This window comes from Talpa occidentalis, unplaced genomic scaffold (assembly GCF_014898055.3).
Source record: "Talpa occidentalis isolate TD23 unplaced genomic scaffold, MPIMG_talOcc4v2.1 talOcc4.16, whole genome shotgun sequence".
Lineage (NCBI taxonomy): Eukaryota > Metazoa > Chordata > Mammalia > Eulipotyphla > Talpidae > Talpa > Talpa occidentalis.
The window spans coordinates 85300029-85327587 of record NW_023601653.1 but is presented as its reverse complement, the minus strand read 5'-3'; the positions used below and the strand labels follow the sequence as shown (position 1 = coordinate 85327587).

The window sequence follows — 27559 nt, the reverse complement described above, 5'->3', positions numbered from 1 at the left end:
CAAACTTCTCCCTAAGTCAAACCAGACCTGACGGCATGCAGAGATCTGCGTGGACAGACAGCTGCACGCGCGGCTCAGCACGCCCTTCCCACACTCCTCTTCTCTTCACTTTGCCACAGCTCTTGTACACATACTCATCCATCCACACACTTCCCACAGACTAAGGAGATTAGTACACAGTGAACGCTACATAATAAACTTGAGGACCGCGTATTCTAAGCAATTTTAGCTAGTATCATGTTTAAAAATTCTTAAACAGCCTTTTGTCTGGAACTGCCACCTTCCAGTAAGTCACCAAAACACCAACACGAAGCGGGAGAGGAAAGCACCTGCTCTATGTTCTCTAGGCCTCTTGGAAAACATGGGGTTGTTCCTTTGGCCACACACACGCGAATCTGTAAGAAAGGTGGTATTATAGACACCCAGGGGGTGGGCATTTTTCAAACAGAAATGTCCCAGATATGTCATTACTATGGCAAAACTGGAAGTCAGTAATGTCCCCCAGCATACAGCTGGCATCGCTGTAGACAAGTACGGGGCACACTTCCTGCCAAGAGAATGAATGTTCATATTGAGCGCAGAGAGCGCTTCCTGGAAATTGTGAAAGAAAATAATCAGAAAAAGGAAGCCAAAGAGAAAGGCACTTGGGTGTTTTTTTTTGTTTTTTTTTAAAGATTTATTTATTTTTATACAAGTACTGGGTACAGGGCAGATGCGCGGGAGAGTGAGAGGGTTCACCAGAGACAGAGCGGGGAGCAGAGCAGGCAGACTGGCAAAGTACACTGCTGAGGGGAGTAGCGGGTGCGACAGGAGAGGTCTGCTGCACCATGTGGGCTTCTCGCTGGCCGGCTGGGATCGAACCCACGCTGCAGAGGCTACGGACAGCTTCATAGTGCGGCGCTCAACTGCCTGTGCCACCAGGGAGGCCCGGTTCTTGGGTTTAATTGAAGGAACAGCCTGAAGCACCCAGAGTACAGTTTGTGAGAAAATATGGAAAGGAGCCTGAGCTGCTGGACCCGCCCCCTATGGATTCATGGCGTAAAAGGTGTGTGTGGGGGGAGGGACGCGGTGTGTGTGAGGGAGAACCTCTGGACTGTTTAAAAAAAAATCTTAAAAAGTTACTAAGGAGGGCCTCCCCTGGTGGCACAGGCGGTTGAGCGCCGTGCTGTGAAGCTGTCCGCAGCCTCTGCAGTGTGGGTTCGATCCCGGCAGGCAAGGGTCCCAAATGGCGCTGCAGACCTCTCCTGTCTCGCCCACTGCTCCCCTCAGCAGTGTATTTCAGCAGTCTGCCTGTTCAGTTCCCTGCTCTGTCTCTGGTGAATCCTCTCACCCTCCCAGTATCTGGCCTGTACCCCAGTTCTTGTATAAACAAATAAATCTTAAAAAAAAAAAAAAGTTACTAAGGACAAGCAGGATTTTTTGTGTATAGTCCGAAACCTTTGTAATTGATGTCACTGAAAACAAACATGTTTCCTCAAAACACACCCCCTGGAAGTCTGCTTGGGACTAAATACTGAAGTGGATGGTAGCAATTTTATGTTTATCGAATTCGTAGTTTTTCAAGCTACATTGGATAAAGGACATCTTTGTTTCCTCCGAAGAACTTCAGGTTAGTACAATCTGTCCTCACTCATTCTTTTATCGTTTCCTTCAAAAAACACATATGGAGTGCCTACTATGTGCAGACACTTGCTTGAAGGATGTCAACTACATGAGGCGAGAGAAAAAGAATATGCGAAACATTCAGCAGTGCTGGGCATTTTGAATATGCCTCACTGCATCTATCCTGGACTGCCGGTCATTCGGCCAGTTTGCAATTGCTGTCCCTTCCAATGCCACCCTGCTACTAAACCCACTCTGTGGGCGGGAATGATACACTATTCATAGTTCCATTCACTGGGCCCACCACAGTACCGGGCCCACAGGGAAGCAATCACTACAATCTGTAAAGTTAATTTGGGTCACAGGAAGACAGGGTCAGATGTGTTTCAGTGGTGAATCCTCTGTCACCGCCCCATTTTCTCTCCTTGGCACAGAGCACAAGGCAAAATATCTAGGACAGAAATACCCACGCTTGGTCACAGTGAGGCTGATCAAGGAACCAGGGCCTGTGAACAAACCTAGAACTGCAGGGGAAAAAAAGCTAAAAGCTGTCCATGTGACACTTCTGATTCATCCTCTACAAGCCACAGACGCTGTTTATCGTCATAACCTCCCCCTCGAAGAATCGGTCCTTTCCCCTGCGAAGGCCCAGCTCATTGTCACTGACAAAACTGACCGGTGATCTCCAGGTTATAGAAATATATGAAGAAATTCCTTCATAGTGAATACATTTAAAGCTCCTGTTTGTGAAAATAAGAATTAAGGAAACTCCAAATATCACTTAGCTCAAAACAAATTCAGTGCTGAAAGATCAGGGTACGATTATTTGCATGCTAACAGGATTATTTTTACTCCATTATTTTCCTATCTTCTTTCCCAGATATGAAACTGAAATGATCTTAAATTTCCTCACTTTAAATTATTTTAATTATCTTTAATTTCATCCCCTAATACTGACTGACACAAAATCTGTTTGGTTCTTCAAGTGTCTCTCGGAGGAGCCTTTCACTCTATTCTCACTTCCACTAACAAATTCCGATTACCTTATATTGGGACAGGCATCATTTTTTCCGAAATGGGCGCCTTGTTGATAATCCCACTTTACTCCAGTCCACCTTGGGCTTAGCACAGCACATTAGCTACCTCTGCGGCTCCTCTGCGGGTTCCCCTACAAACCTGCTTCTCAACCATCTCAATGCCACACTCAACTTCGGTTCATGAGCTCACTCCAGGCCACAGGAAGACCAGCTTGGGACAGAATCCAGAGGTGCAATATTAATGTTCCCCAATCCCTTTTTTCAACCAAGTTCCCAGTTTTTTCCACTTCCCAACACACAACGTCTGCTATCATTGGGTAGGTAATAACCACTGCCTCTGAGACAAGTTGTAACTGCCACGGAAGCAGGAATTTTCTTTTTCACAGTTAGTGTAAATGTGCTTCTCAAAAGAAAATATATACAGCAATTAAAAAGGCTTCAGTTTTTTCGTACTAACCTTATGTCGTCCACGAAAGACATTTGCAGTAGCTCCTTGGCCTAAAATATCAGATAAAAGCCACAAGTGATTAGAAGTGCTCTGCATCTCTGCGCAGTCAGGCAATCCTCTTGTTGTGCTAAGAGAAAAGAAAATATTTGCATGTTTGTTTTGTGGGAATAATATTTATGAGAAACAAGTATTAGCTATTTTTAGTCTCAAATAAGATTACCCATTACTTATTGCTAAACTGAAGTGTAGAGTCCAATGTAAAAATCTAAGTTTCCAGTGACATTACAAGCTGAAATAAAATGCTTGTGGGGCCTGAAAAAACATTAATGAATGAATGACATGTATTCAGTTTAACTGACTTGTCACAGGACTGAAGGAAACATCTATTTGCCTTCTAATTTTTTGTCAATGACAGCTATATTGGTCACTTGCCTGCCTTCAAGTGATCGGAAAGGCTCGTGAGACATTATATTGTAAAGTGTTTTCTAATAAAGTAAAATGCAAAGCATAACAGAAATACAGAAAACAGTCCCTGTGCTTTCCTCAAGGGCAGAATGACACGAATACAAACAGCTGTCCTGTGTCACGCGTGCTGGGACGGCGGTCATACGACAAATCTGTGTATTTTCTGTTCAGTTTTGCTGTGACCCTAAAGCTGACGTGAAGAAATACTGAAAAGCTGAGTCCCTGGACGTCCACTGAGACCATCTGACGTCCGCGGGGCAAAGTCCGGCGCGGCCGGCCCTGGCCCTGGCCCGTGGACGGACACCCACACGATTCCGCGGCCTCTAACTCGGACGAGACCCCGCAGCCTGCTGGAGACGAGCAACAGCCCCCCCGAGCCCCCCCGCCCCCCGCCAGCCGGGCCTGGCGCCCGCGGTGAGCAGAATCCCCACTGGCCTCCCACGCTCCCGGCTGCGGGGCGTCCAGGGCCGTCGGGTCTGGCCTCGGCCACCTGCTGACCCCCGCGGGGCAGGACCCGCTGCCCCGCGACCCGGGCTCCGCGGCCAAACGTGACTCAGCAGGTCCCGGCCAGGCCCGCGGCCTCGCGGCCAGGCCCCGCGGCCACTTCCCCGCGGCCACTTCCCCGGGCCACGTCCCGCGCCAGGCGGGCGCCCGGGGGGGGGCGGGGGGCGGGGGGCGGGGGGCCAGCGCGGCCGGGGCCCTCGTCGCGGGCGGCCTCCCGGGCCCGGCTCGCGGCCGGCGGACGTCGCGGCAGGGACCAGCCGAGGCCGCCGCCGACCCCGCCTGGCCGGCCGCGAGGGCCGCGGGCCCGGACTCCGCGCCGTCCCCGGCCCCGCCGGGAGGGTCTCTCCGCCGCGCCGGGGCTCGGGGCCGCCCCGGGAGGCCCGTCCGCGGCGCAGGCCCGGGCGCCCCCTCGAGGCCGCGGGCCCGGCGGGCGGGGGTCCAGGGGGACGGGCCGCGCGGCCCTGCGGCCCGCCCCGCCCCGGCCCCCGGGCCGGCCCCCGCGCGGCCGAGTAGCCGCGGCGCCCCGGGCGCCCCGCCCCGCCCCCGCCCGCGCCCCGGCCCCCCCGCGCCCGCCCCGGCCCCCGCTCACCGCCGGCCCCGCCGCTCCCGCCTCGCTCCGCGGCCCCCGGCGCCCCGGACGCTTCCGGCTTCGCGGCCGCCGGCCACGTGACCGCGCCCGCGGGTGCGCATGCGCGCGCGCCGCCCGCCCCGGCCTGGCCCCGGCCCGGGCAGCCGCTGGGGGGGGAGCTCGGGGGGGGGCCGCGGGGCGCGGGCGGGAGGCGCTGGACGCGGCGGCGCGCCCCGGGACGAGAGCCCGCGCGGCCCTCTCGGGGAGGGAGGCGGGGCGGCGCCGGGGCGACGCTGACCCCGGTCATCTGAGCCGCGGGGCCGTCGGGTCGCCGGGCGCTGACGCCGCCTCGGCCCCGCCGGGCGCTGTGGGAAGTGGGGTGGTCCTCAAAGCCGCCCCGCCGGGCGCTGTGGGAAGTGGGGTGGTCCTCAAAGCCGCCCCGCCGGGCACTGTGGGAAGTGGGGTGGGCCTCAAAGCCGCCCTGCGGCGCGCTGTGGGAAGTGGGGGGGGTCCTCAAATCACCCCTCGGCGCGCTGTGGGACTTGGGGTGATCCTCAAATCGCCCCGCGGCGCGCTGTGGGAAGTGGGGTGGCCCTCAAAGCCGCCCCGCGAGGGGCTGTGGAAGTGTGGGGTCCTCAAAGCCGCCCTGCGGGGGTCTGTGGGAAGTGGGGTGGTCCTCAAAGCCGCCCCGCGGGGGTCTGTGGGAAGTGGGGTGGTCCTCAAATCACCCCGCGGCGCCCTGTGGGAATGGGGGGGTCCTCAAATCACCCCGCGGCGCGCTGTGGGAAGTGGGGGGTCCTCAAATCACCCCGCGGCGCGCTGTGGGAAGTGGGGGGTCCTCAAATCACCCCGCGGCGCGCTGTGGGAAGTGGGGGGTCCTCAAATCACCCCGCGGCGCGCTGGGCAGGGCGCGGGCTCGGGCACTCCCGGCGCCGGACTCCGGTCAGGCCGCGCCGGTCGCCGCTCCCCAGGCGGCCGCAGCCCCGAGACGCCCGGCCGGCGAGGGGGGGCGCGACCGAGGCCCGAGTTCGCGCCTGGGTCCCGCCGCGCCGGGGCCGGAGCCGAGGCCCGCGGTGTCCGGTCGGCGGCGGCGCCCCGAGGGAACGGCCGCCAGCTCCCGCCCAGCGGCGCCCCCCGAGGGGCTGACTCAAGTGGGCCTCGGGCGGCCGCCAGGACCCGGAGCCCCCGGCGTCCTGGGGCGGGAGGCGGAGCCGCAGCCGTCGGGCCCGCCCCGCCCCGCCCCGCCCCCCGCGGAGAGCGGCGCCCCCACGCGCCCGGGCCCCGCCCCCGGCCTGAGGGCCGTTCCCCTGGACGCCCGGGGTGGGCCCCGCCCGCTCCGGGAGGACGCGGGACCCCGAGCCCCGACGGGGAGGGCACGGCGGGGCCTTCCCAGACGAGGGTCCGGCGGGCACCCGCGCAGAGCCGGGGGGGCGGGGGGCGCCTCGGGGGGCGGGCCGGGCGCAGCGCCCGCGCCCCGTCCGGACGCCCACTCGGGGCCTCGCGCGGCCCGGGAGCCCGTCAGGCCTCGCGGCCAGCCCGCCCGGCGAGCCGCTGCCGCGGTCCCTGCGTGACGCTCCGGCTGCCGCCCGCGCGGACGGGGCCGCTCGCTGCTCCTCCCGTCCGCGGCCCCTGCTGGGGGCCGCGACCCGCCGCGCCGGCGCCGCTCGCGCCCGGGAGGCCGCGGTCCGGGAGTCGGACCCTCGCGAGCGCTGGGCCGAGCCGCGGCGTGAGAGGACGGCGGGCGGCGGGCGCGGCCGGGGCGGGCGCCAACCCTCCTTCCAGCCAGGCCCCAGCCCCGACTTCCGCGCCGTGACCGCGAGTAGTTGATGAGCGACGCCTCCTCGCGGGGAGGCCTCGGGCCCCGCAGGGGTGAGCATGGGCGTCGCGCAACAGCCACGCACCGCGAAGCCCGTTTCCAGTCAGACTCCACGCAGCCCCGACTGCTGAGCGCCGACCACCAGCGGCTCCTCTGACGGCCTCAAGAGCCGGGGAGGGGCGTCGTCCCACCCGCGGCGTCGGGGCACAGCAGCGACGGCTTCAGGCTTCACGTGTCACCTCGGGAAGCCCTTTGTCTCCCACCTTCCCGACGGGCTCGCCGGGGCGGGTTGCGCCAGGCGCTGAGACCGGGAACCCACGAAACCCGCATGTGGAGACTAAGCTCAGCCCAGGACGACGTCGTGCTGCTCAGCGCGCCTCACTGCGGACACTGTTGGATCAGACACAGGCCTCTCCCTCAGCACCGGGAGCTTCTCAAGGAAACCATCAGCTTTTACGCACCTATTTCTACGAACATTTTTGTTGCAGTATGATATATATTCCACTCATTTATTTCTACAACTGTCAACTTAGTTTAGTATCTTTATTCTACGATTGAAGAAAAGTGTTTAAAATTTCTTCTGGAATTAACCCTGACAAAGACGTATGCGCACAATTAAGAATGTCATCTCAGGGAGTTTATGAAGCCCATCCATGAAACCCCAAAGACAATGCGGGCAAAGCCACCGTGGACTGGCAGAACTCACACACAAATGACTAGTGACCCTCCTACTTGGCTTTTGTCCCGAAGTTTCCATTACTACGACGTGTACTGAGATTTCTTCTCTTGCTCTGTCGCCTCATGAATAAAAACGGGGTGAGCAGGGAAAGGACTTTCAGTAGCCGAGTGGGCAGCTACTTACAGGCATGGCAGACACACAGGCATAGCGGACCCTAAGTGAACCCAATAGTGGAGGGGAAACTGGATTTAAGAAGATTCCCCCCCAACAGATTCACACGGGCTTGCTTTCCAGTGCATTTAAAAAATACTCTACTTAACACAACTGCTGATGTAACCTTTTAGCAGCGTCATTAAGTGAATCGTCCACATGCTTACCCGTGTAAACCTTTAAATGGGAAATCAGAGAAACAAGATGAGAAAATAAGGCTAAAGTACTCATAATAACTCCAAAAAAATACTTTGTAGATTTCACTACATAAAATTTATTACTTTTTTTTTTTTATAAAAAATGTGTAACACCGGCACCTACTCTGAAATCAGTTACTTTATGAAACCATTCTCTTTTGTAGAATACACATTGGCATTGAAACGGTTAAAAGAAATGTAATGGCTATCTACAAAAAAGTAGTTTCGATTGTTGTATTCCCCCCCATACTTTGAGAGTCTGCACACAGAAGAAAATGAAAATTTTCAAATGTTTTATATTCAGCAATTAAAAAAAAGTACACTGTTTTCCTGCTTCCTGCTATGATCTTTATAAAGGACTTAGAAGTTTCAAGTAAAAACAAAAAAGGTACTAGAATAATTCTTCTGTATCTTTTAACAGCATTTTTTATATAGAACAATTTGAATTGGCATGCAAGCAACTAATTTGTTGTCACATACCTGTATTTAGGTAAAATTACACCCATGTTACAGAAAACCCCAAGACATATACTGCAATAAGCTCAAAGCAATGTTAAAGAGACCAAGTGCGAATGGCACACAAAAATTGTTTCTTTATAAATTATAAACTGGAATTCCTCATGAAGTAGGCACAGGGAAGATCCACCCTTAGGGCTTCGCTCTCTGGAAGAACACCTGTGAACAAAGTATTAGTCCCATTAGTACTGAGGCCAGAAGACAGTACCTTTCGTCTGCAGAATGGCTCCAAGTTACTGAGTGCTAGTCACGCTTTCACAGAAGGAATGGCATTACCTCTAATGCTCTGATTTAAATGGTTAGAGGAAAACACGTTCTCAATACCCCCCTTTTTTTAAGATTTATTTTTTATTTATACAAGAGGTGGGGTACAGGCCAGAGGTGCAGGAGTGTGAGAGGATTCCCCAGAGACAGAGTGGGGAGCAGAACAGGCAGAGGGACCGAAAGCACTGCTGAGGGGAGCAGCGGGGAGACAGGAGAGACCTGCTGTGCCATGTGGGAATCTCCCTGGCTGGGAATTGAACCCGCGCTGCAGAGGCTACGGACAGCTTCACAGCGTGGCGCTCCAACACTGAGGAGGCCCTCCATCCCTTTTTTGTGACTGGTACGATTGTCAAAATTAGTGATGAGAAATTAAAATTTGAGTAAGATCCAAGTCAAATTCTTAAAAAGGCAGCTCTTATCCCTTAAAGAATTTACTATTTGATTAAAAAGAAAAAATTCACTTCACCACTTGACGGTGCACACGTAGACTTAGAAGGTGTCCTAGGCACTGACTGGAATTCACACTACCCTCCATAATTATCACGATACAATCAAAAGAAAGCCTTGCAAGGAGGCCAAGCTCAAGGTAAGCCTGGATAACAGGCAGGATTTCTAAAGGAGGATGTTTGCTAATAAAGTGGACCTTTTGAAGAACAGAAAAAACAGCAAAGACTGTTCCTGTAAGAGAAACCAGAAAGGGGAGATGAGGATATGAAAACAAATAAAAAACTTAAGAATGCCAAACAAGACCCATGAACTTTTTAAGTCAACAACAGACTTAAGAAGATCATGAGGAAGGGGAATGAATTTCAGAGGACTGTTCAGTGCATCCCGAGAGATCAGACAACAAAAAGAGAGAGGCGAGAATGCGGCCACAAGCCCGACAGCAGTGGAGCAGCAGCAGCAGCCGCCGCAAGGAAGCGAGAGAAAGGAGGAAAACCCAGCAGGATCCGAGTATCAATCAGACATGCCGGAATAGGCACACAAAGGAACTTCGTTGTTTCTAATTAGAACAATTTATCACTGCAGCGGCGCTGGCTCTGGAAAGAAGACATTTTATAAAAGATGCCGTTGGATAGGTCAGATTCAGCCAACACAACCCGCTGCAACGTGTCTGGACCTGCCCTTACAGCTAGCGCGGCCCAGAGCCGGTGGCCTGGCTGGTAACAGGGTGACCTTTATCGGGGCTTCGCCTGGGAAGGGGGAAACAGAGTCGGGAGGGCACCCAGTGATCAAAAATAACTTCAATTTTCTCACAGACTCTCGCCAGTTCAGGCTGACAAACTTACGAGGGGAAACTGACAACAGAAGATGTTGGAACCAAAATCAAAGGATGGCGCAGTTACGTAATGAGAAACCTTCGTAATTCATGAATTCTACTGACTGACTTAGCGAGAGGACCATTAAATTACCTACTCTCAAGGAACTGAGCATAGTCCCTTGCTCTCAAATTTGTTTATGAAGGTAATAAACAAAGATCAGTTCCTCATTCTGTCACTGTAATCTCATTCACAGACCCCGAGCGCTGCGGGCAGGGACAGTGCGCACATGCTGTGTGCAGCAGGTACACGGAGCCCAGTGGATCAAAGCCACCGGCAGGTGCTGAGTGTCGGACAGGTGAGACAAGAGAGTCTGCGTCGTGGATTTTGTTGTAAATATGAATATCAAACACTTGGTACTTCTTACCAACACGGAGGGTACTTTTTCCAGCAATTTTATGAATGGAAAGAGAGTCCTGACTGGACAAATCTGAGGAATCTACTTCTATCCATTTTACAATTCAAAAAAACCCAAAACAAGATACAACCATGTACCTTATGCTTTTCTATTTTACTTCTGTCCTTTCAACTCATTATGGACAAATGTTCTTCAATATTCTTCTCCCAAACCTTTCTTACTTATTGACATCAGAAAATTATCACACCGATGTTTGCTACCAACATGCTGAGGCATGTACACACCGTGTTCACCTGTTTGTGACCTTCTGTATTATCAGCTGAAAGGGGATGTACAGAAAACTCTCAAGCTACAGAAGTACAGTAACTATCACTGCAGGTTCGCAGGAGCTGGTTTAGAGCAAGAGCGCCCCCAAACAAGTAGCAGTTGGCCAAATTAGAATTTGACACAGTGTTCCATAATATGTCCTTTCTTGGCTCTCAAACATGACATCGGTTATGAGGTAAATTTTCCAAATACCTACCTTTAAGTAATTTTTGAAAACTTTAGCATCAGGCTGCTGAAGTGCTTGGCAAAACTCCTGGGCAACCAGGGAGGGAAAGACAAAAATAAATGCATTTGTATTAAATTCATAGTATTTTTAACATTGTTAAAAAAAAAAAAAAAAAAAAAAAAACCCAAAAAACACACACACACAGAAAACCAAAACCAAGAAAATTTGCCATCTTAATTGTTTTTATGTGTACGGCAGTGTTACCTATATATACTCTGATGTGCAACAGCTCTCTGGAACCATTTTATTTGGCAGAACTGAAACTGCACCACTGAACACCCCCCCCCCCCGGGCTTCTGGCCACCACCATCTTACATTCTGATAATAAGAGTCTGACTACTTTACATACTTCATGTAAGCTGAATCATGCAGTATTTGTCTCTTTGTGACTGGCATTTCATTGAGCATGATGTCCTCAAAGGTTAGTCATGTTAAAGCGTGTAACAGTTCCCCCTTTTGAAGACTGAATGGTATTCCCTGTGTGTGCATGCAGTCACGCGTTCCTTAACACGGCCCCACCAGTGGGGTGCGCAGGCTGCATCACCTAGTTCATGTAACTACATGCTGTGAAGAAATCAGCTAACAAAGCATATCCCATTGAGTGAAGCATGACCTTTCACCACATTTTATTCAACCATTCATCCCTCAAAGGACATTTAGATTGCTTCAAATCTACAGTATTTTTATGTTACAATTTATCAAAATCAACCCATACAATTCCTTATTAAAAAAGGTTATATGGCATTTTCAAATGTAACAACTGTAGCACAGACCATTTTCACTTTTGTGAACACGGCTCTCCTGCCGAGCTTACCAAGGTGAGCGGGACAAAAACCTACATTGCTATGGCTGTTCTCATGTAATACAGGGGGCAACTCAGCAGAGAAGACCAGAAAAAAGATAATTCTCCTTAAAAGAATCCTGCAGAAAGTGTTGTCAGAAGGCATATGAAAACGGGAAACTGAGGATCTCTTATCATTAGATTATTAGACAGAAATGTAATAGCTCGGCTTCACTTCAGCAATCTGGCAGAATATCATTCAAAATCAAATGGGACATTACAGTTTTTTGATGTGCCACTAAGATTAAATGAGAAATTAGTAATCAATCTTTTCATTAAAATATACAGCTATATGACAGATGGTAACTGAGAATATTCACTAATCTCTACTTACAGATGGCATGTCATGAAATAAGAGGTCATAAATTCAATAAAAATGAATTCTATGATCACTCTAGATGAGACCTTATTTCCCATTCAATTTTTAAATGTCTCTTTTAAAACAGCATTATAAAAACTTAAAACATTCTTGAAGAAACAGTTCTTAGAATTCACACAAAAGGGCCTCCCTGGTGGCACAGGGGTTAAGTCTCAGTGCTGTAAAGCTGTCCGCAGCCTCTGCAGCACGAGTTCGATCCCCGGCCAGGGAGCTACCCACATGGTGCAGCAGACCTCTCCTGCCTCACCAGCTGCTCCCCTCAGCAGAGGATTTCAGTGGATCCGCCTGTTCTGCTCCCCACTCTGTCTCTGGGGAGTCCTCTCATCCACCGCCCCCCATATCTCTGGCCTAAACCTCAGTTCTTGTATGCATAAATAAATCTTTAAAAAAAGAATCCACACGAAAGATTCTAACTCTAACTCTAGTTTTAATCAAAACTTGGCTATCTCAGGAGAGCTATGAGGTACTGGACAAGAAATTTGGGTAACTATTTGCCAAGGAAACAACTGAATGCCATTATAAAAAAAACTTTGTTAAAAAGTTTGTTTAAAAGTATAAGATAGCGTTCCAGCTACTCAGCCTCAAAATACAGCCCCAGATGTACAAGCTCAGCACTGATAACCGGCACCTGTTAGACGAACCGCCCGGTGCAGACCTCCAGAACAGGTCATGTGCAGCCTCTCACAGCTGGACCGCTGGACTCCTTGGAGGGTTTTAAATATGCACCCGTACAATACAGAGGGTTATGAAGGAAATGAGTTTTAATGAACTATTGTTATCAATTTTTTTTAAAGATTTATTTTATTTATTTATGCACACAAGAGCTGGGGTGCAGGCCAGAGGTGCGGGGGTGAGAAGACTCACCAGAGACAGAGTGGGGAACAGAACAGGTGGATCCACTGAAACATACTGCTGAGGGGAGCAGCGGGGAGACAGGAGAGGTCTGTCTGCTGTGCCATGTGGGTAGCTCCCTGGCTGGGGATTGAAGTCATGCTGTAGTGGCTGCGGACAGCTTCACAGTGCTAAGACTCAACCCCTGCGCCACAAGGGAGACCCTCAAATATATTTTTGATATGTGATAGAATAAGATTTTTTGACTTAGATCACAAGGTCTAGTGGCTTATCTTAGTAACTCATAACTTGAAAATGTGAATAAATACAAATAATATTTTGAGACCTGAATGACTAAGGTGATACGAAAATATGTATCAGCAGCAAAGTCACAGGTCATGGGATTTGTCACCTACACAATGGCAGGAAATGAAATTTCTGTTAAAGGTTAGTGAAAATAAAAACACATCTTTTTCTCAATCATTTTCACAGATCCCTCTAAAGTTTGAATTCTTGTTATTCATTCCATACATATATAGAAAACATCAAGCTGAATGCAACCAGCTTTCCCGAATGAGAACTGAGATAGAACTACATAGTCATGCTTCTTTAATTCAATTAAGAGGAAAATCTGCTAGGACAGCTCTTACCTGAATTATCTCTGGAGCCACCTGCAAGGAAGGCAGGTATTCTTGTTGAAGATACTGAACACATTCTGGGCCCTTAAAACGAAAAGATAATTATAACGATGTTATTTTCTTCTTTTACTCTAATAATGTTTGAAAAGAAATTGGAATAACGTTTACACGCTTTTAAATATAATACAGTATTACAATTAACAATACAGACGAGCCAGACTGCTTGATGTGAAGTAAGGGTCTGGCAATTGTCTGGTAACTTGGGTAAGTTACTTTTGATTTCTATGAGCTTCCGTTTTCTCATCTGAAAATTTAAGTTATTGTGAAGACTAGATGAGTTAAGAAATGTAACACTTTTACAATAGCGCTTAGCATTCACTCCACAGTAACATGACTTGGTGTTACCCGGTGCTAAAGAGTTAACAAGTATTTTTCTAAATCCAGGAGACAGGCTATACTAACACAGAGCAGCTAAGGGTGCCTGAGGGAAGACCCTGGGACATTACCAGTGCCATAACCATCTTTAGAAACTAAAATACAAGAAAGAGTAAGGTGGAACGTTAGATGACAATAAAGCACATTTCTCTTGTCCTGTTCAACACACCAGGCAACAGAAATTTCACTCCCAGATGAGGAAACCTAGATCCAGCCTCAGTTGATTAAATCTGCACTAAAATGCTGGTCACCCAACTTCTAAAACCATCGTTACTCACTGCCCTCTTCCAGTACTTCTATGTTAAGAACTATAATAGGTTCTTCCCGGGGTCGTTGGGGTAAAGTCTAAGTGCGATCACAGCACGACCTGAGTTCAATCCCTGGCCAGGGAGCTGACCCATCTGGCGCAGAAGACCTCTCCTGTCTCCCCGCTGCTCCCCTCAACAGTGGATTTCACTGGATCCACTTGTTCTGCTCCCCACTCTGTCTCTGGTGAGTTTTTTCACCCCCTCCACCTCTGGTCTGCACCCCAGTTCCTGTATGCATAACTACTTTAAAAGAATAGGTAACTAAATTAATTTTCATGAGAGACACAGCTTTCAAGAACAGGAGACAAACACCAATGTTTACCCGTTTGAGATGAATGGTTTTCAGTGTCACTGCACACTCTGATAAGGCCTGTGAAAAGCAAGTTTAAGAATTATAGTAAGGTCACTTTTCAAGTTACTGATTCAACCTTTTCTTTCTTTTTCCAGCACCTGTTCATTAACATTTACCCCAAAGAAGGGATGTGAAAAGGAATGGTAACAAGCAGATGGAACAAGTTGGGTTGATAGAAAAGGTACAAAAAACTAGAAGAGGCAGAAATGCTGTATTAATGACATCACAGTCATGAAATACAGCTCTGCAGGCGGTGGGAAACAAGAGACAGGACAGGCGCCCGATGCCCGAGTATCCCGAGGGGCAGTCTGAGGGCCTCATGTAAGGAGGGGCAGTTACTGCAAGCGGTTAGGACAGAGCACTCAGCGCGCTGTAGAACGAACCAGCAGTGGGAACAAGTAACTCAGTCAAGCCGAGAGAAGGTGCCAGGCGCTCTCGCACTCTTATTAGAGAAAGTCTTGTTATTAAAGCTGATGGAGCTGAAGTCCATGTGTTTAACTTTTCACAGGGACTCAGAACCCACGAAAAGTCCAGGAGGTACCCTCAACTTTTCATAAATGAATCCTAATTTGAAATTATTAAATTTAAAAAATCAATCAAACCTAATCAACCTGGCATTGAAGAAGTAGTCACGAGGACATGAGGCGACAAAGACAGATGGGCGCTTACCAGCACTGTCTGTGCGTCCGCCAGGTCAAAGGTCTGTTTCAAAGGAGCTAGGAAACAGGCGGGCACAATGTGCTTATAGACAAAATCAGCGAATCCCACTGGTCCATCTTTACCACCTGTCAAGAAAATTCAAAGTTTCATCTTGTATAAAAAGAAAATTAATTTCTCACCGGGGAAAATCAACTCCAGCTGCTGTCCGTATAAAGGCGAGGTTTCCATTTCATTTCAATAGTCTTAGGAAGCAGGTTGGGGAATGCATATGAAAAAATAAAATAATCTTACCCCAGAGTTCTACCAGCTTTGAAAGGATGATAAAACAGGTTTTCTGTGCAATTGGATCTGGATATTCGACTGCTCCCTGGATGACGGTAACCAGCACACGTTCCACATTCTCTGCACCTGAAAAGAAAAAAAAAAATGAGTTTAATTTCAAACGGAACTAGAAACGGAACCTGCAGTTCTCACTTTACCAATACCAACGAGATAAAGGCATTTACAAAGTTGATAAAGTCCCTCAATTTATATTAATTTGGCTCCTAAACTTTAATCATAAACCACTGAAAAAAATCACTGTTATCTTGTTATTTTGCCCTGTGGATTTCCGATATAGCAAAATTCTCTATGCTGATTTATACAATCCCATTTATTTTTAATTTCAGAATGGCAAATTGGCCAGTAGGACCCAACTGTCAGGCCAGTTCTGGCAAGTTGCCACCATGCTACATATTTACACTACTAAAGAACCAATTAAAGAACAGCTCCTCAGGAACAGGAATTGATACAAATGAATCTGAAGGTCCTCTCTGTGAAGTGTCATCCTAGGGGCCAACACACAACCACTGTAAACTTTAGTAATTATTTCAACTTGCTCTTGCTTTAACAAGGACCTCCTCAGACAGTGCAGGCATCCCATGGATTCCCACCTTGGTTTGCTATGACTTCGCTCATTCCACTGCCTGTGACAGTTTGCAAGAAAGCAAAGTAACTTCTCCGCAACATCTGCTTCTCTAAAGCCGCAGACTGGTCATTTTCTTCTGCTGGTCGGAGCAATGCTTCAAAAATCGCATGAAGGAGCGGCATGAACATTTGTTGTAAAAACGGTGATACCTGTACCTGCAGGGCAGAGACACCTATTATTACTTCAGAAATGATGAGAATATTATTAACATGAAGCTTAGAAAAAACATGTTTTCATAAATCATTTCCTCAGTTTCTAGTTGGGATTTATATTTACACAATGAGCAAATATGAACGTTAATCTACATAGCAGATACATTATCAAAAGCCCCAAGACCATTAAGTTCAACCCATTTCTTAGAGTTCAAGATTCAAGTTGAAATAACGAGGAGGTCAGACTTATTTCACATTCAAATACTGCCAGGAATCTTTTGAAATTTAAATTCTTATGAAATGAATTCTATTAATTACTAAATCACAAATTATATGACTTAGTATTTAGGCTTTATATGCATTGGGGAAAATTCTTTAACTTTTCTGTGTCTCAGTTTCATCGTCTACAAATGACAATCCTTATAATGAGGGTTATTAAGAGGATTGCACACACTCACAGACGAGAAGATGCTCGGAACAGATGGGGAACACAGAAAGCAGTAAGTATTACTCTTCTTTGTTTATATGGTTGATACAAATTTCCTCATACATAACCAACTTTCAGCACGCTTTCAAATGCCTGCTTAGGCATCCAAACTGCAATTCTTTTTATTTACCTCTTCAGACATTTAGTACTCAGTGCTGTTACAGTTTTCTAAAAGAGCAAACTAATCGTTTTCTTGTGCTGCACAGAGCAGGTACTATTTATTTTTATTAAAACATCCACTTAACCACATTCACTGTATCAGACAGCCTAACAGACACTGGGGATGGTAAATCATACACGATTCATGCCCTCAAGTAACCCATATTTTTTAAAAAAGCCAACAAGCAAATGCTGAAATACAGCCAAAGATCAATAAATGCATCCAAATTTCCAGTCAGGAGACTCTGAGGCCTGAGGGTTGTGGTACCTTGAATTTGGCTGTAATCTGGTTAATGAGAGGAATGAACTCCTGGAGGTCCTTGGCTTCACAGTCCTTGAGCATGTGCTCTGAGGCGGATGGGATGAACGGAAGAACCTCCTCCTCTAGGCAGATAATCATGCGGTGGAGGAAAGTGCGGACCCCACCCCGGAGCGCGTCCTTCTGCAGCGGACAGCTGAGGGCTGGCAGGAACGTCTGCAAGCAGTCCAAGTACACTTCAGAGCAGCCGCATTGTTTCACAGTCTGCTTGTTGCTGAAAGCTTTGCTGGTTCGACTACGTAAGGAAAAAGCAGGTAATCAGTTTTAAGCTTATCCTTGAGAGTTTTATGGAGCAATCATAAACAAGTCACAAGTTACAAAACTGTCACATGAAGAAGCCAGTTCTTTATTTTCCATGTCACGACTACATCCATCTTTAGCAAATACAATTGTTTGTAACTGCTGCTTTCAACTGCCATTCCAGAGAGGGCTCAAATGAAATAAAATCTCCATAGTATGGCTAGGCAGTACTAGATAATCTGCAAACAATATTTAGAATCAAATTAATACACTCTAATATTCACTTTTGCAATAAGTATTTTGTAAAACAATTCTCTGTAGCTTAATATTAGCAATCACCAGGACTTTTATGCTATTACTGTGCGCCAAGAAAAAGCATGGGTAGAGAGAAAGAAACGGCAGCTTGGGTGGTCACAGTGCAAAAGCTAAAGACATCTCAGAACATTCTGTTAGGTACCAAAACTGAGCTAAGATGTCCCAATATGTCATTGGTGTATAAACACTTTTGCTAAACCCCTTACATGTACCATCAATTTATACCAAAAAAAGACAGGAATTAAAGTTTTAAGTAGTTGTCAAGACAGAAATGCAGAATGTTAAGTGATTTACTCCTTTCTTCTGCTGAAACTTCTAATTCAGTGGATTTAGAAGTTCAGATAATCCAGTTTTGGAAACATGGATATGTTTGCCCACACCTAAAAGATCCAAGTAAACGGTTCTGTGTGTGTATAGACATGCCACCATTTTAACCGTAGTTACACTCACCTGGCAAACCCAACGGCATGGTTGAGACAGTCTGCCAGTGATGCCTGTCTCTCTTCATCTTGTGCCAACAGCAATTTTTCTAATAGAATTTTAAACTTCTCCATAAGTGGAGTCAACAGATTTCTCATCAATGCTTGCTTCCGCTCTGCAGGGTATTCACTATTAACAATCAGCACTCCAGCTGTCTCATAAATAAAGAGTTGGTCATCGCTGCTCAACAGAGACTGGTAACCATTTTCCTAGAATGAAATTTTGTCTTACTTTCCTTTGTTAAGTTCCTTTCATTTAAGCAGAGTTAAATGCAAGGGAGGTAGGAAATATAACCTGTAACCATCAACTCATTATGAAAAAGTAGACTGAGCACTTGGAAAAACAACAAATTTTCCTAGGAACTTATATTGAAAAGAAAACTGAATTAGAGGGGCCTCCCCGGTGGTGCAGCGGTTGAGCGCTGGGTTGCGAAGCTGCCCGCAGCCTCTGAGGCACCAGTTCGATCCCTGGCTGCTCCCCGGCCACCGAGGAGGGTCCCACATGGTGCGCAGACCTCTCTTGCCGCCCGCTGCTCCCCTCAGCAGTGTGCTTTGGTCCTTCTGCCTGCTCTGCTCCCTGCTCTGGCTCTGGTGAATTCTCTCACCCTCCCGTGCTTCTGACTGTAACCAGTGCTTGTATAAATAAAAATAAAAAAAAATAAATAAATCTTTAAAAAAAAAAAAAAAAAAAAAGAAAACTGAATTAGAGGTCAAAAGATCATGGGCCCAATTTTATCCTAACAAGACTCTGAGAATGGTCATGGTGTAGTTAAACTACACTAGTAACCACTAGTCAGCTTTCTAACTTGTTTTCTTTTGTAAAAATCTTACGTGTAAAATTGTGAGGCTGAAAATGAGGTGGATAGAAGTGCTAATGTCAGTGCACAGGCTAAACAAAGTTAGTATTTTAAAGAATGTTGGAAGAGTTGAATAACAAAATCCACACAGAAAATACATACACATACATATACTTTAGAACATGTGAAAACAAAACTGCAAATGGAAAAAAAAAGATCTCATTCAATCACAAGTAAACATCCCATATGCTGACCAATTTTTATTTGGTCTGTTATTGTCCACATTTGTGCACTCAGAGAAACCAAGGGGAGAGGAACTATCAGCAGTCCCTCAAGGCTCACACTGCAGCTCCCTGACATATAATGTGTATACACAAGGGTACGCTTGTATACAACAGTACACACACACTCACACACATGCTCATATACAGCTCACTCTATCTACCTATCTACCTACCTACCTACCTATCTACCTACCTAAAAATGGGTACTTATGACCCTATTAAGCAGTCAACATTTGGTAAAACCAATTTGAATCAGGTACTTTTATATACTAAAGGATTATAGGGATAGGGCCTCCCCTGGTGGCGCAGCAGTTGAGCGCTAGGTTGCGAAGATGCCCGCAGCCTCTGCAGCGCCGGTTCAATCCCCGGCTGCTCCCTGGCCACTGGAGAAGGGTCCCACATGATGCACAGACCTCCCCTCTGGCTCTGGTGAATTCTCTCACCCTCCCGTGCTTCTGACTGTACCCAGTGCTTGCATAAATAAATAAATAAATAAATAAACAAATAAATAAATGTTTTTTTTTTTTAAAAAGGATTATAGAGATAGTATAATTTACTATTTATATGAACTGTTTGAAAAACATGAATAATGCCTAATACCTATAAGGGATTATGGCCTAACATGGCTTCCTGAATATTGAAGTGTTACGGGCCACTGTAAACTCAAGGAATACTGGTATTAACTGGTGACGGCAAAGAAAAACTGACCATATAATTTACTGCTAATCTTTCATGCAGTGAAATAAAACCTTTGTATCCTAAATGTTGATTTACTTAAAAAAACAAAAGTATTATTTTATGTTGAATGCATTTCAAGAGGCAGCTCTAGTAATAAAGTCTATCAAAACCAAAAAAAAGTCAATACCAATATTTTGCTTTACACAAAAACATGCATAAGTCAAAATGGACTTACAAAAGTAGCTCAAGTTAAATCTCTCTAGACATCAAAACATTCAGCTTAACCAACACCCACATTTCTTTACCAAAAGACTAAAGTTACACAGAAAAACTTCAGTCTAATAGTAACAGCCATGGGATGGCTAATATGATCATAGTACTAAGTAGAGCATAGTTTGAAAATTGAATTTCTCCTCCTCCATGAAATAACTGCTTCACAGAGAGCAGACTGACAAACTCATTAATCAATTCTTAATTCCTTTCTATCTCATTAAGCTTTGTTTCTGCTGAAACTTCTAATTCAGTGGAAATGAAATGCCCCCCAGTCATTAGCACTAACGAAAGGCTACTGAGGTAGCTGACTACAGAAGCCAATGTATAATGCTGTCAGCGTCTAAGTTAAAAACCTCGATAAATATTTATCTGAAAAAAGTAAAATGAAAAAGTCAAAATAAGGACTATTGTGGCACGTGCCGCCCTGAGGATATCTGGAGAGAACCCCTCACTTGGAGGGACAGATACTCACAGGCGGAGAAAGCTCTAATAAATCTTGTATTCTATTCAGAATATCCTCAATGAAAGGATTCATTTGTTTACTGAAGAAAGACAGAAAGGAAAACCACAATTACATGAAAAATAATGCTTGAAAAGTTGCTGAAACAGAAAATTCTCCTTTTAAGACATAACTAAAAAAAGTTCAGTTCTAAGTTAATCACATGATTAAGACTAGTTGATTTTTTGGTTTATTTAATATTTACATATATATTTTACAAAATTATTCATTTCTGTACAAGGTATACTTGTATGTTTTCTCAACTAACAAATTTAAGAGCAAGCATTTTTCATACCAAAAAACTGTACTAGTAAAGAACAACAGAATATAAGACAGATTAAATTAAAATACAAATTTCCAAGAAATATATTTTTCAGAACTTCAAGAAAGTCAAAAATTCAAAAATTCTTTAAACCAGAATTAAACAAAATAGCTGAAATTTTGTACTTACTTGAGAGATTTGACAAACCTAGAAAACAGGTAGGCAGTTCGGCTCCGTACTTTCGCACTAGAATGCCGCAGGCCCCTATGATCTAAAAAAGCCATCTAAAGAAACAGAGGTACTTTTACTATTTTTGTGCTTATTCAAGACTTTCATTGCAATTGTCACAAAACACTTTTGCTCACATAAAATTTTATTTCTTAGCTCCCAGAGGACAGAGACCAGGTATACAAAAGTAACATAGTATCACAGACAAACAGGTCCTCTGGGATGTGTTTCAGATGACTGACAGACAGAAGCGGTCTAATTTAAAGAAATGTGGGAGGGGCTATTTTCAGTGTGTTCCAGGGTTTGGGAAAACTTTTGGTTCTTGAACAAATTATAGAGAGAATACTATCTGATCATAGGCCGAAATACATGAAATAAAGCAAAAATTGAGAGTAAAATGCATACTTACTAGCACACATGGAATGTGTTGAGGTTCAACTGTGAAAAACTTTTCATATCTAACAACAGTTTCAAAGAACTCCAATGTCACAGATGTATGCTGATAGGAACTTACTCCTGATGTTACCAACTAGAATAGAAAAAAATTTGAGACATGTATCTTTATTTATGGCAACATCAAAATGACCCAGTATTAACAGTTACTAAGTTCTAGCTATAAGAAAGCTCCCATTAGTTTATAGTAAACATAGAAAATTAAGCTCAAAATTATGCTCAATACACTTACGGTTCGCATCATGTCCTGCAAAGCACTAGCTTTGGAAACATCCCCTGAGAAGTGGGCGCCGTGAGAGACAGGGAGCGCCTCTGCCAGCATGTACAGCAGCCTGATTGCCACTTCCACTTCCATGAACCGTGTCGTCTGCCAGTTCCTAACAAGGCACAGGAGATGTGAGTTCTATAGAACTAGTGATGCAGAGACTGACAAAAGTTTGATTACAATTTGTATAACAAAAGGAGAAATAAGTGACTTAATCCTTTGATGATGTTCCAAACAGCAGTGTTCCCTCCGCCCCCCAATAAGTGCGTTATTTCAGAAACACACCTAAGATCTGACTAAGTAACACAGGTTCATCCTATGAAACACTGACTGTAGACATTGAGGGAGAAAATAAAAGCAACTTGTTACATAATCAGTAACAAACTTACTGCAGTGTGGAACTAAAAACTCTGCGCACAGAAGCCAGCAGTAACTCTGGTGACACCTGAGCAAGCCTGTCCAGCAGTAACTTCAGCTGTTTCCGATATTCTACAAACATGGCTTCATCTTCACCCTAAGATATAATTTAATTCTTATTTTAATCACTTTAAAGGCCTTAACATCTACATAAATTGTTCTCATAGTTTTCTTTCCTTACACATTTAATGCTTAGTTTGTAAAATTGGTATTTATTAATATAGGAAACCACCACACTTAGCTGACCCTCCCCTACTGCTCACTAATATTTGTGAGCACAGCCCTAGCTCCCCAAAGCCCAGAGCCAGAAAGAGCACACTGAGATGGGGAAGGATGGTCATCTGGAGCCAGGGTGGGGTCCCCGGGCTTGGCGAGAACCTGGGCCTTTACTTGGTCCCTGTCTCTCAGGGTCCCTGTAAACACCCTCACAGTGCAGAGTGGAAGACACGGTGACGACGAGCTTGGCACTCTGCAAGTGTGCAGCATGTCGGCTCTCATCCCTGTTACCCTGATACAGTGCAAGGTTTCCTGAATGTCTGAGGTAAGAACTAGAGCTCCTCAGCACACAGCTCAACAACACGCTGTCATGACTGACACTATAAAGCCCTTGATGACACTTGTGTTTAGTGGGAAGCTGACTCACTAGAAACCCTCACCATGAGTTCTGACTAAAACTAGGCCAAACAGGTGTCTCATTCCCTCTCTGTCAGATACTGATAATCAGAGGTGAGCTGACTGGGCCTCAACTTAAATACAAATTGAGATATGATCACCAATAATACTGTGAGCATGATACAAAGATTGACACTACAAAGTGTTTTAAAAAGGGACAAAACAGCAAAAAATGAAGGCTCAGGAGGCTCCCATTAATTTTACTAACGGTTGGGCACAATATAAAGACTAATCTTTGAAATACTTCTATTCTTATAGGACCCTAAAATAATCAAAACTCTACATATTAAGTAATAAAAAACTAAAACTGATTTCTCCTCAATGCAAAATTTTTACCTCATTTTCAAAGTTATATTCTTCATCATAAGTCAATTTTTTCATAACGGCCAACATGATTGCCTAGAATGAAGAAAAATAAAAAATGATGTCAGATGGCCTCCTTTGATTTGCTATCACTTGAAATTAAACTAGATTTTTAGGGAGATTGCAGTCACAGATACCATCATTGGTTCAAAAAGAAGTCAATTACTGGGCCTCCCTGGAGTATAAAGGTCACGTCTCAGCCCTGTCACTACTAGGTCCCCGGCCAAGGAGCTGACCCTCATGGCGCAGCAGTCCTCTCCTGTCTCCCTCAGCAGTGTGTTTCAGTGGATCTGCCTGTTCTGCTCCCCACTCTGTCTCTGGTGAAGCCTCTCACCCCCCACACCTCTGGCCTGCACCCCAGTTCTTGTATGCATAAACAAACAGAATCTTAAAAAAAAGTCTGTTACCTCTACATTAGCTTTTTGCTGATCTGAGAGCACTGTAAGCTGTAAAAGTAAGCAATAATTTATTAGGTTTTCTAAAGTTAAACTTGATTATCAAAATACCTTACTAATAAATTAAGATCCTTTAAAACACTTTTTCGGAGGGCAATTTGGCAGACCCTTCCTATACTGAATATCTAATTGAAAATCTAGCAATTTCACTTCTAGTAAATAATTTGACATGTAGATAAATATGATTTTTAAAGATACTTGTAATGTATTCAAAGAAGCCGATTATGGATCAGTAAAGTATGATCTCACTTTGTTTTAAAACAAGTCCAGTAATCCATTGAAAGATACAGAGCGAGATAATTAATAGTGATTTTAACTTTCTTTATACCTTTCTACATTGCCTAAAATTTCCTGAGGTATACATCTATATAAAGTGTATATACACATATGAGTGTGTGTATAAACTATGTAATATATAATCGCAACACATAGACTCAATTTGGAAAAAAATATTTTAAGTTTGACCTGATTCAACTAATTCAATGTATATAATTAGAAACAGTTCTCTCATCTCACATCAGAAGAAGTCACTAATTCTTTAAAAGCCTGTATGTTATAATATTGGAGACCAATGTCATATATTTTAAGCTTTTACTGGAAGCAACTCTCTGGGGGAAATTTTTAATTGTAAAAATTTGCTTATAAGAAATGATGTATGTGCAATTAAAATAATGAATCATATTTAACAAATTAGTACCATATTTAGAAATAAACACAAATTCAAAATGAAATAATAACCTAATCTTGTAATTAATTTTGAAGCTTGTTAGTCTAGTGAATTTTAGAGCCATTCCTATTTTATGGCTAAGAAATTTAAAGAAAAAAAAAAAGATGTCAATACATTAACATTTAATGTAAATATCATTAGGTAGAATTATGGGTTTTCACTTATTTTCATTTTCTGGGTATTTTCTAATTCTTTATGACTTGTCTATGTATATGCCAGACAAAAAGATTACAAGGACTTGCCTGTTTCAAAATATGAAGATAATCATAACAAAATCCAATAATGTTTGAAGAGATGTCATCATCCTCATGAATCAGCAGTTGCAACATCAGTGCCACTTTTGTCTCAATTGCTTGTAGTGCGTCGTGCGCATTCTTGAGATCTGCATTCTTAATTAACTTAGTCCAGCTAACTATTAGTGACTGCCCCATTCCATTCACCAGTTTAGAAAACCTGGCCAGGAAGTCAACATCTTCTTCCTGTAAACAGTCAAAGTCAAGGTAAAGTCACCCACCCAAGAGGAAAGCTACACTCTAGCATGAATCCTGAGATTCAATAGTAAAACCTAACATTAGACATTCAACAATTCTATCATTTTACCTGGGGAATTTTCATGATTTGAATTCTACTACTATTACCTACTATACCTCTTTAAAGAAACTATTTTTAATGAATACAGTCCTACAGACAGTGCCACTTTATGAAAGTGTAAAAAAAGATCTGTGGTTTCTAAACCTTCTCCCTAAACTGTTGAATTTAATAAATATGCTCTAATAAATAATGTCACAATTCCATTACATGTGTTTATGTATAAGAATTTACAATATTCCTTTCTTATACTATTTATTTTCACCTTAACTATGTGCAAAGAGAACTGCTATTACCATTACCTGCCTAAGAGCACATTAGCATTAGTCAAAACACATACCTAGATTATTTGCATTAATTATTCTCATGATGCTCTCCTACAGAAAGGCTCGAATTGGAAACTAAGACAATTACTAGCAATGTAAGATGATGTTACTATTCACCCATGAGCAAGGAAACACTAGAGCTATATTACTGACATAAAATACAGACTTCTCAGTAACTATCACTGCCATAAGTAATTTTGAAATAAAAGCTTTCAAATTCTGTTTCTAAATTACTAATTTACCAAGTCCTTACTTTTCAGGGCTAAATTCTAATAGCTCAAAGAATTAACAATTCAAAAGTATGACTATATAATATTTATAACCATGATATTTATAACTACTAAGTCTAATTTTGGTCAAAATGTGCTGTCATGGTAATAGCATATACTGTGCTACTTAAAAGTATGGTCCACGGACTAGAGTAGCAGCTGCATTACTAGAGTCTGCAAGACTTCCTGTTCCTTTTATTACATGCCCATGATCTCCTAAAAAATCTACATTAAAAACTAATGAAGATCCCAGGTCTCCAAATTCTAAGAAATGGTTTAAGTTACTGTCCAAGGCAAATGTTACAGATAGGTAACACTATGACTTTCTGACTACAGAGTTTTAATATTATAATCTCAAGGAGAGTTTCCAACGTAAAAAAGAAAGAAAAAAAAACATGCTTAAATTACTACATGCCCTTATTTGTTCTAAAAGTTTTCAAAACTTTATACATAAGTTTACTGACCTGGTCAATGCTGAAAAACCCAGCAGACTGTAATACTTGACACAAAGACTCTACTAGTTTCATTTTATCAACAGGATCCATTCCTTTATTTACAATTTCAAATAAACAGTCACATGCTTCTTCTCGTAGAACTTCTACTGACATATGACCTAGCAGCATATTTATAAACCTGGCAATGAGGGAATAAAATTGTTGTAACATTTTCAAATTCGTGAGTTTTACATACTGTAATTCTGCATGTTTTTATTTCAAAGCAGAGGTACTTGCCTCTCATTGGCTATAAGGGATAAGTCTATCCAGGAGACATAAGCCCCAACTACTTCAAGGCACTGACACGTCACTTCTGAGTTAGTATACTGGTAATTCTGCAGGATTTGATACCACGATTCTACCAGGTTCGGAATGCACTGCTCCCGCATGGTATCTTTTATTAGCGTATTCCTACGAGCTTCCTAAAAAAAAAAATAACACAACAAAAAACCCTAAGAAAACAAAACTTCCTATATCAAAGTGTATTACCTGGAAAAATTATGTTTGCCATCTCAAGAGGTGTACACAGCATCTCCCACCCTAGAAACTGCCAACTTGCTAAGTTTGTTGGCGCTCAAGGCATATCCCGGATCCCTGCTGTTTCCTGTCTGTTCTGCTCCTCAGTGCCAGACTTAATTTCTTAAGCACAAACTATAACTAAGCAATTTTTCCTCACTCAGTCACTAGATAGCAACAGCAAACAGACTACATTTCTCTACAAATTTCCAACGGATTCATTGGAGAAAGTGCTTTCCTACTTAAAAAAGAAATCTAAATTAATACTCTAATTACAACCTACAATGTGGTGAAAAACACCAAGTTTAAAAGTTCCTTTGTAAAACAAAATTCAAAACATTGTGAACATTTATAATTATTCTTAGGAGAGTCTGTCTCCGAGAAAGACTTCCTGCCCCTTTTATTAGGTGCCTATTATCCCCTAAGAAACCCACATTAACAACCGAGTGTCCATGGAAGTTACTTGCCTCTGAGGTATGCACCACATCACGATCTACCAACTCCGAATCAACAGCCATGAGGATTCGGAGGTACAGATCCACTCCCCTTGGATTTAGATCCACCACTGACAGAATGTCAAAAAAAAACTTGGGCCATTTAGTGAGATACTCTGTAACAAAAAGCAAGGCGAAGACTTGGGCAGCTTTATTTCGTATAAAGGTCTTCTCCGGTTGGGGATTCAGCATCTGACAGACAAAGAAATCCATGAATTTAAACAAACCAAAAAGACCAAAAACACCCCCCTCATTTTAGCATTAACAGGCAGACCCCACTAAATTTCAGTATGATTTAGATAACTGTGCAACAAATATGTTTCCAAATCACCAAAGCAGTTAAGTGACTGGTCCGAAGAAGGACTACCAAGTGAACAAACATGCTCATTCTCACATTTTTA

General features: G+C 44.4%; 2 protein-coding genes and 1 long non-coding RNA gene across 5 annotated transcripts in view; 1 reads left to right on the top strand and 2 right to left on the bottom strand.

The window, feature by feature from the left end:
* The window catches only part of TBK1 (TANK binding kinase 1), a 39284-nt gene extending 33754 nt beyond the window's left edge, over nt 1–5530 (bottom strand). The window contains exons 1-2 of one of the 2 annotated variants that reach the window (XM_037515115.1): nt 5513–5530; nt 3097–3214 (exon numbers count right to left, since the gene is read on the bottom strand). In XM_037515115.1, the coding sequence (XP_037371012.1) occupies nt 3097–3183 (87 nt within the window). In that variant the 5' untranslated portion in view covers nt 3184–3214; nt 5513–5530. Of the gene's footprint in view, nt 1–3096; nt 3215–4645; nt 4696–5512 lie in introns of those variants that run through there. The other variant, XM_037515114.2, reaches the window with a different exon arrangement.
* A 2057-nt stretch (nt 5531–7587) lies between these two features.
* The window catches only part of XPOT (exportin for tRNA), a 28186-nt gene continuing 8214 nt past the window's right edge, over nt 7588–27559 (bottom strand). The window contains exons 6-25 of the mRNA XM_037515111.2: nt 27132–27350; nt 26386–26570; nt 26119–26287; nt 24714–24950; nt 23697–23735; nt 23263–23325; nt 22227–22351; nt 21805–21949; nt 21529–21648; nt 21081–21175; nt 20603–20672; nt 18070–18308; nt 17014–17299; nt 15913–16102; nt 15272–15388; nt 14990–15105; nt 14291–14338; nt 13238–13309; nt 10507–10563; nt 7588–8201 (exon numbers count right to left, since the gene is read on the bottom strand). Of these exons, the coding sequence (XP_037371008.1) occupies nt 8175–8201; nt 10507–10563; nt 13238–13309; nt 14291–14338; nt 14990–15105; nt 15272–15388; nt 15913–16102; nt 17014–17299; nt 18070–18308; nt 20603–20672; nt 21081–21175; nt 21529–21648; nt 21805–21949; nt 22227–22351; nt 23263–23325; nt 23697–23735; nt 24714–24950; nt 26119–26287; nt 26386–26570; nt 27132–27350 (2619 nt within the window). The 3' untranslated portion in view covers nt 7588–8174. The remainder of the gene's footprint in view (nt 8202–10506; nt 10564–13237; nt 13310–14290; nt 14339–14989; nt 15106–15271; nt 15389–15912; nt 16103–17013; nt 17300–18069; nt 18309–20602; nt 20673–21080; nt 21176–21528; nt 21649–21804; nt 21950–22226; nt 22352–23262; nt 23326–23696; nt 23736–24713; nt 24951–26118; nt 26288–26385; nt 26571–27131; nt 27351–27559) is intronic.
* On the top strand, nt 8704–16698 carry LOC129146016 (uncharacterized). 2 transcript variants are annotated; one of them, XR_008552325.1, is made up of 3 exons: nt 8704–9923; nt 14416–14501; nt 16495–16698. It is a non-coding gene; the product is annotated as an uncharacterized LOC129146016 (long non-coding RNA). The 2 variants fall into 2 exon arrangements; XR_008552324.1 differs by lacking the exon at nt 16495–16698 and adding an exon at nt 14829–14905.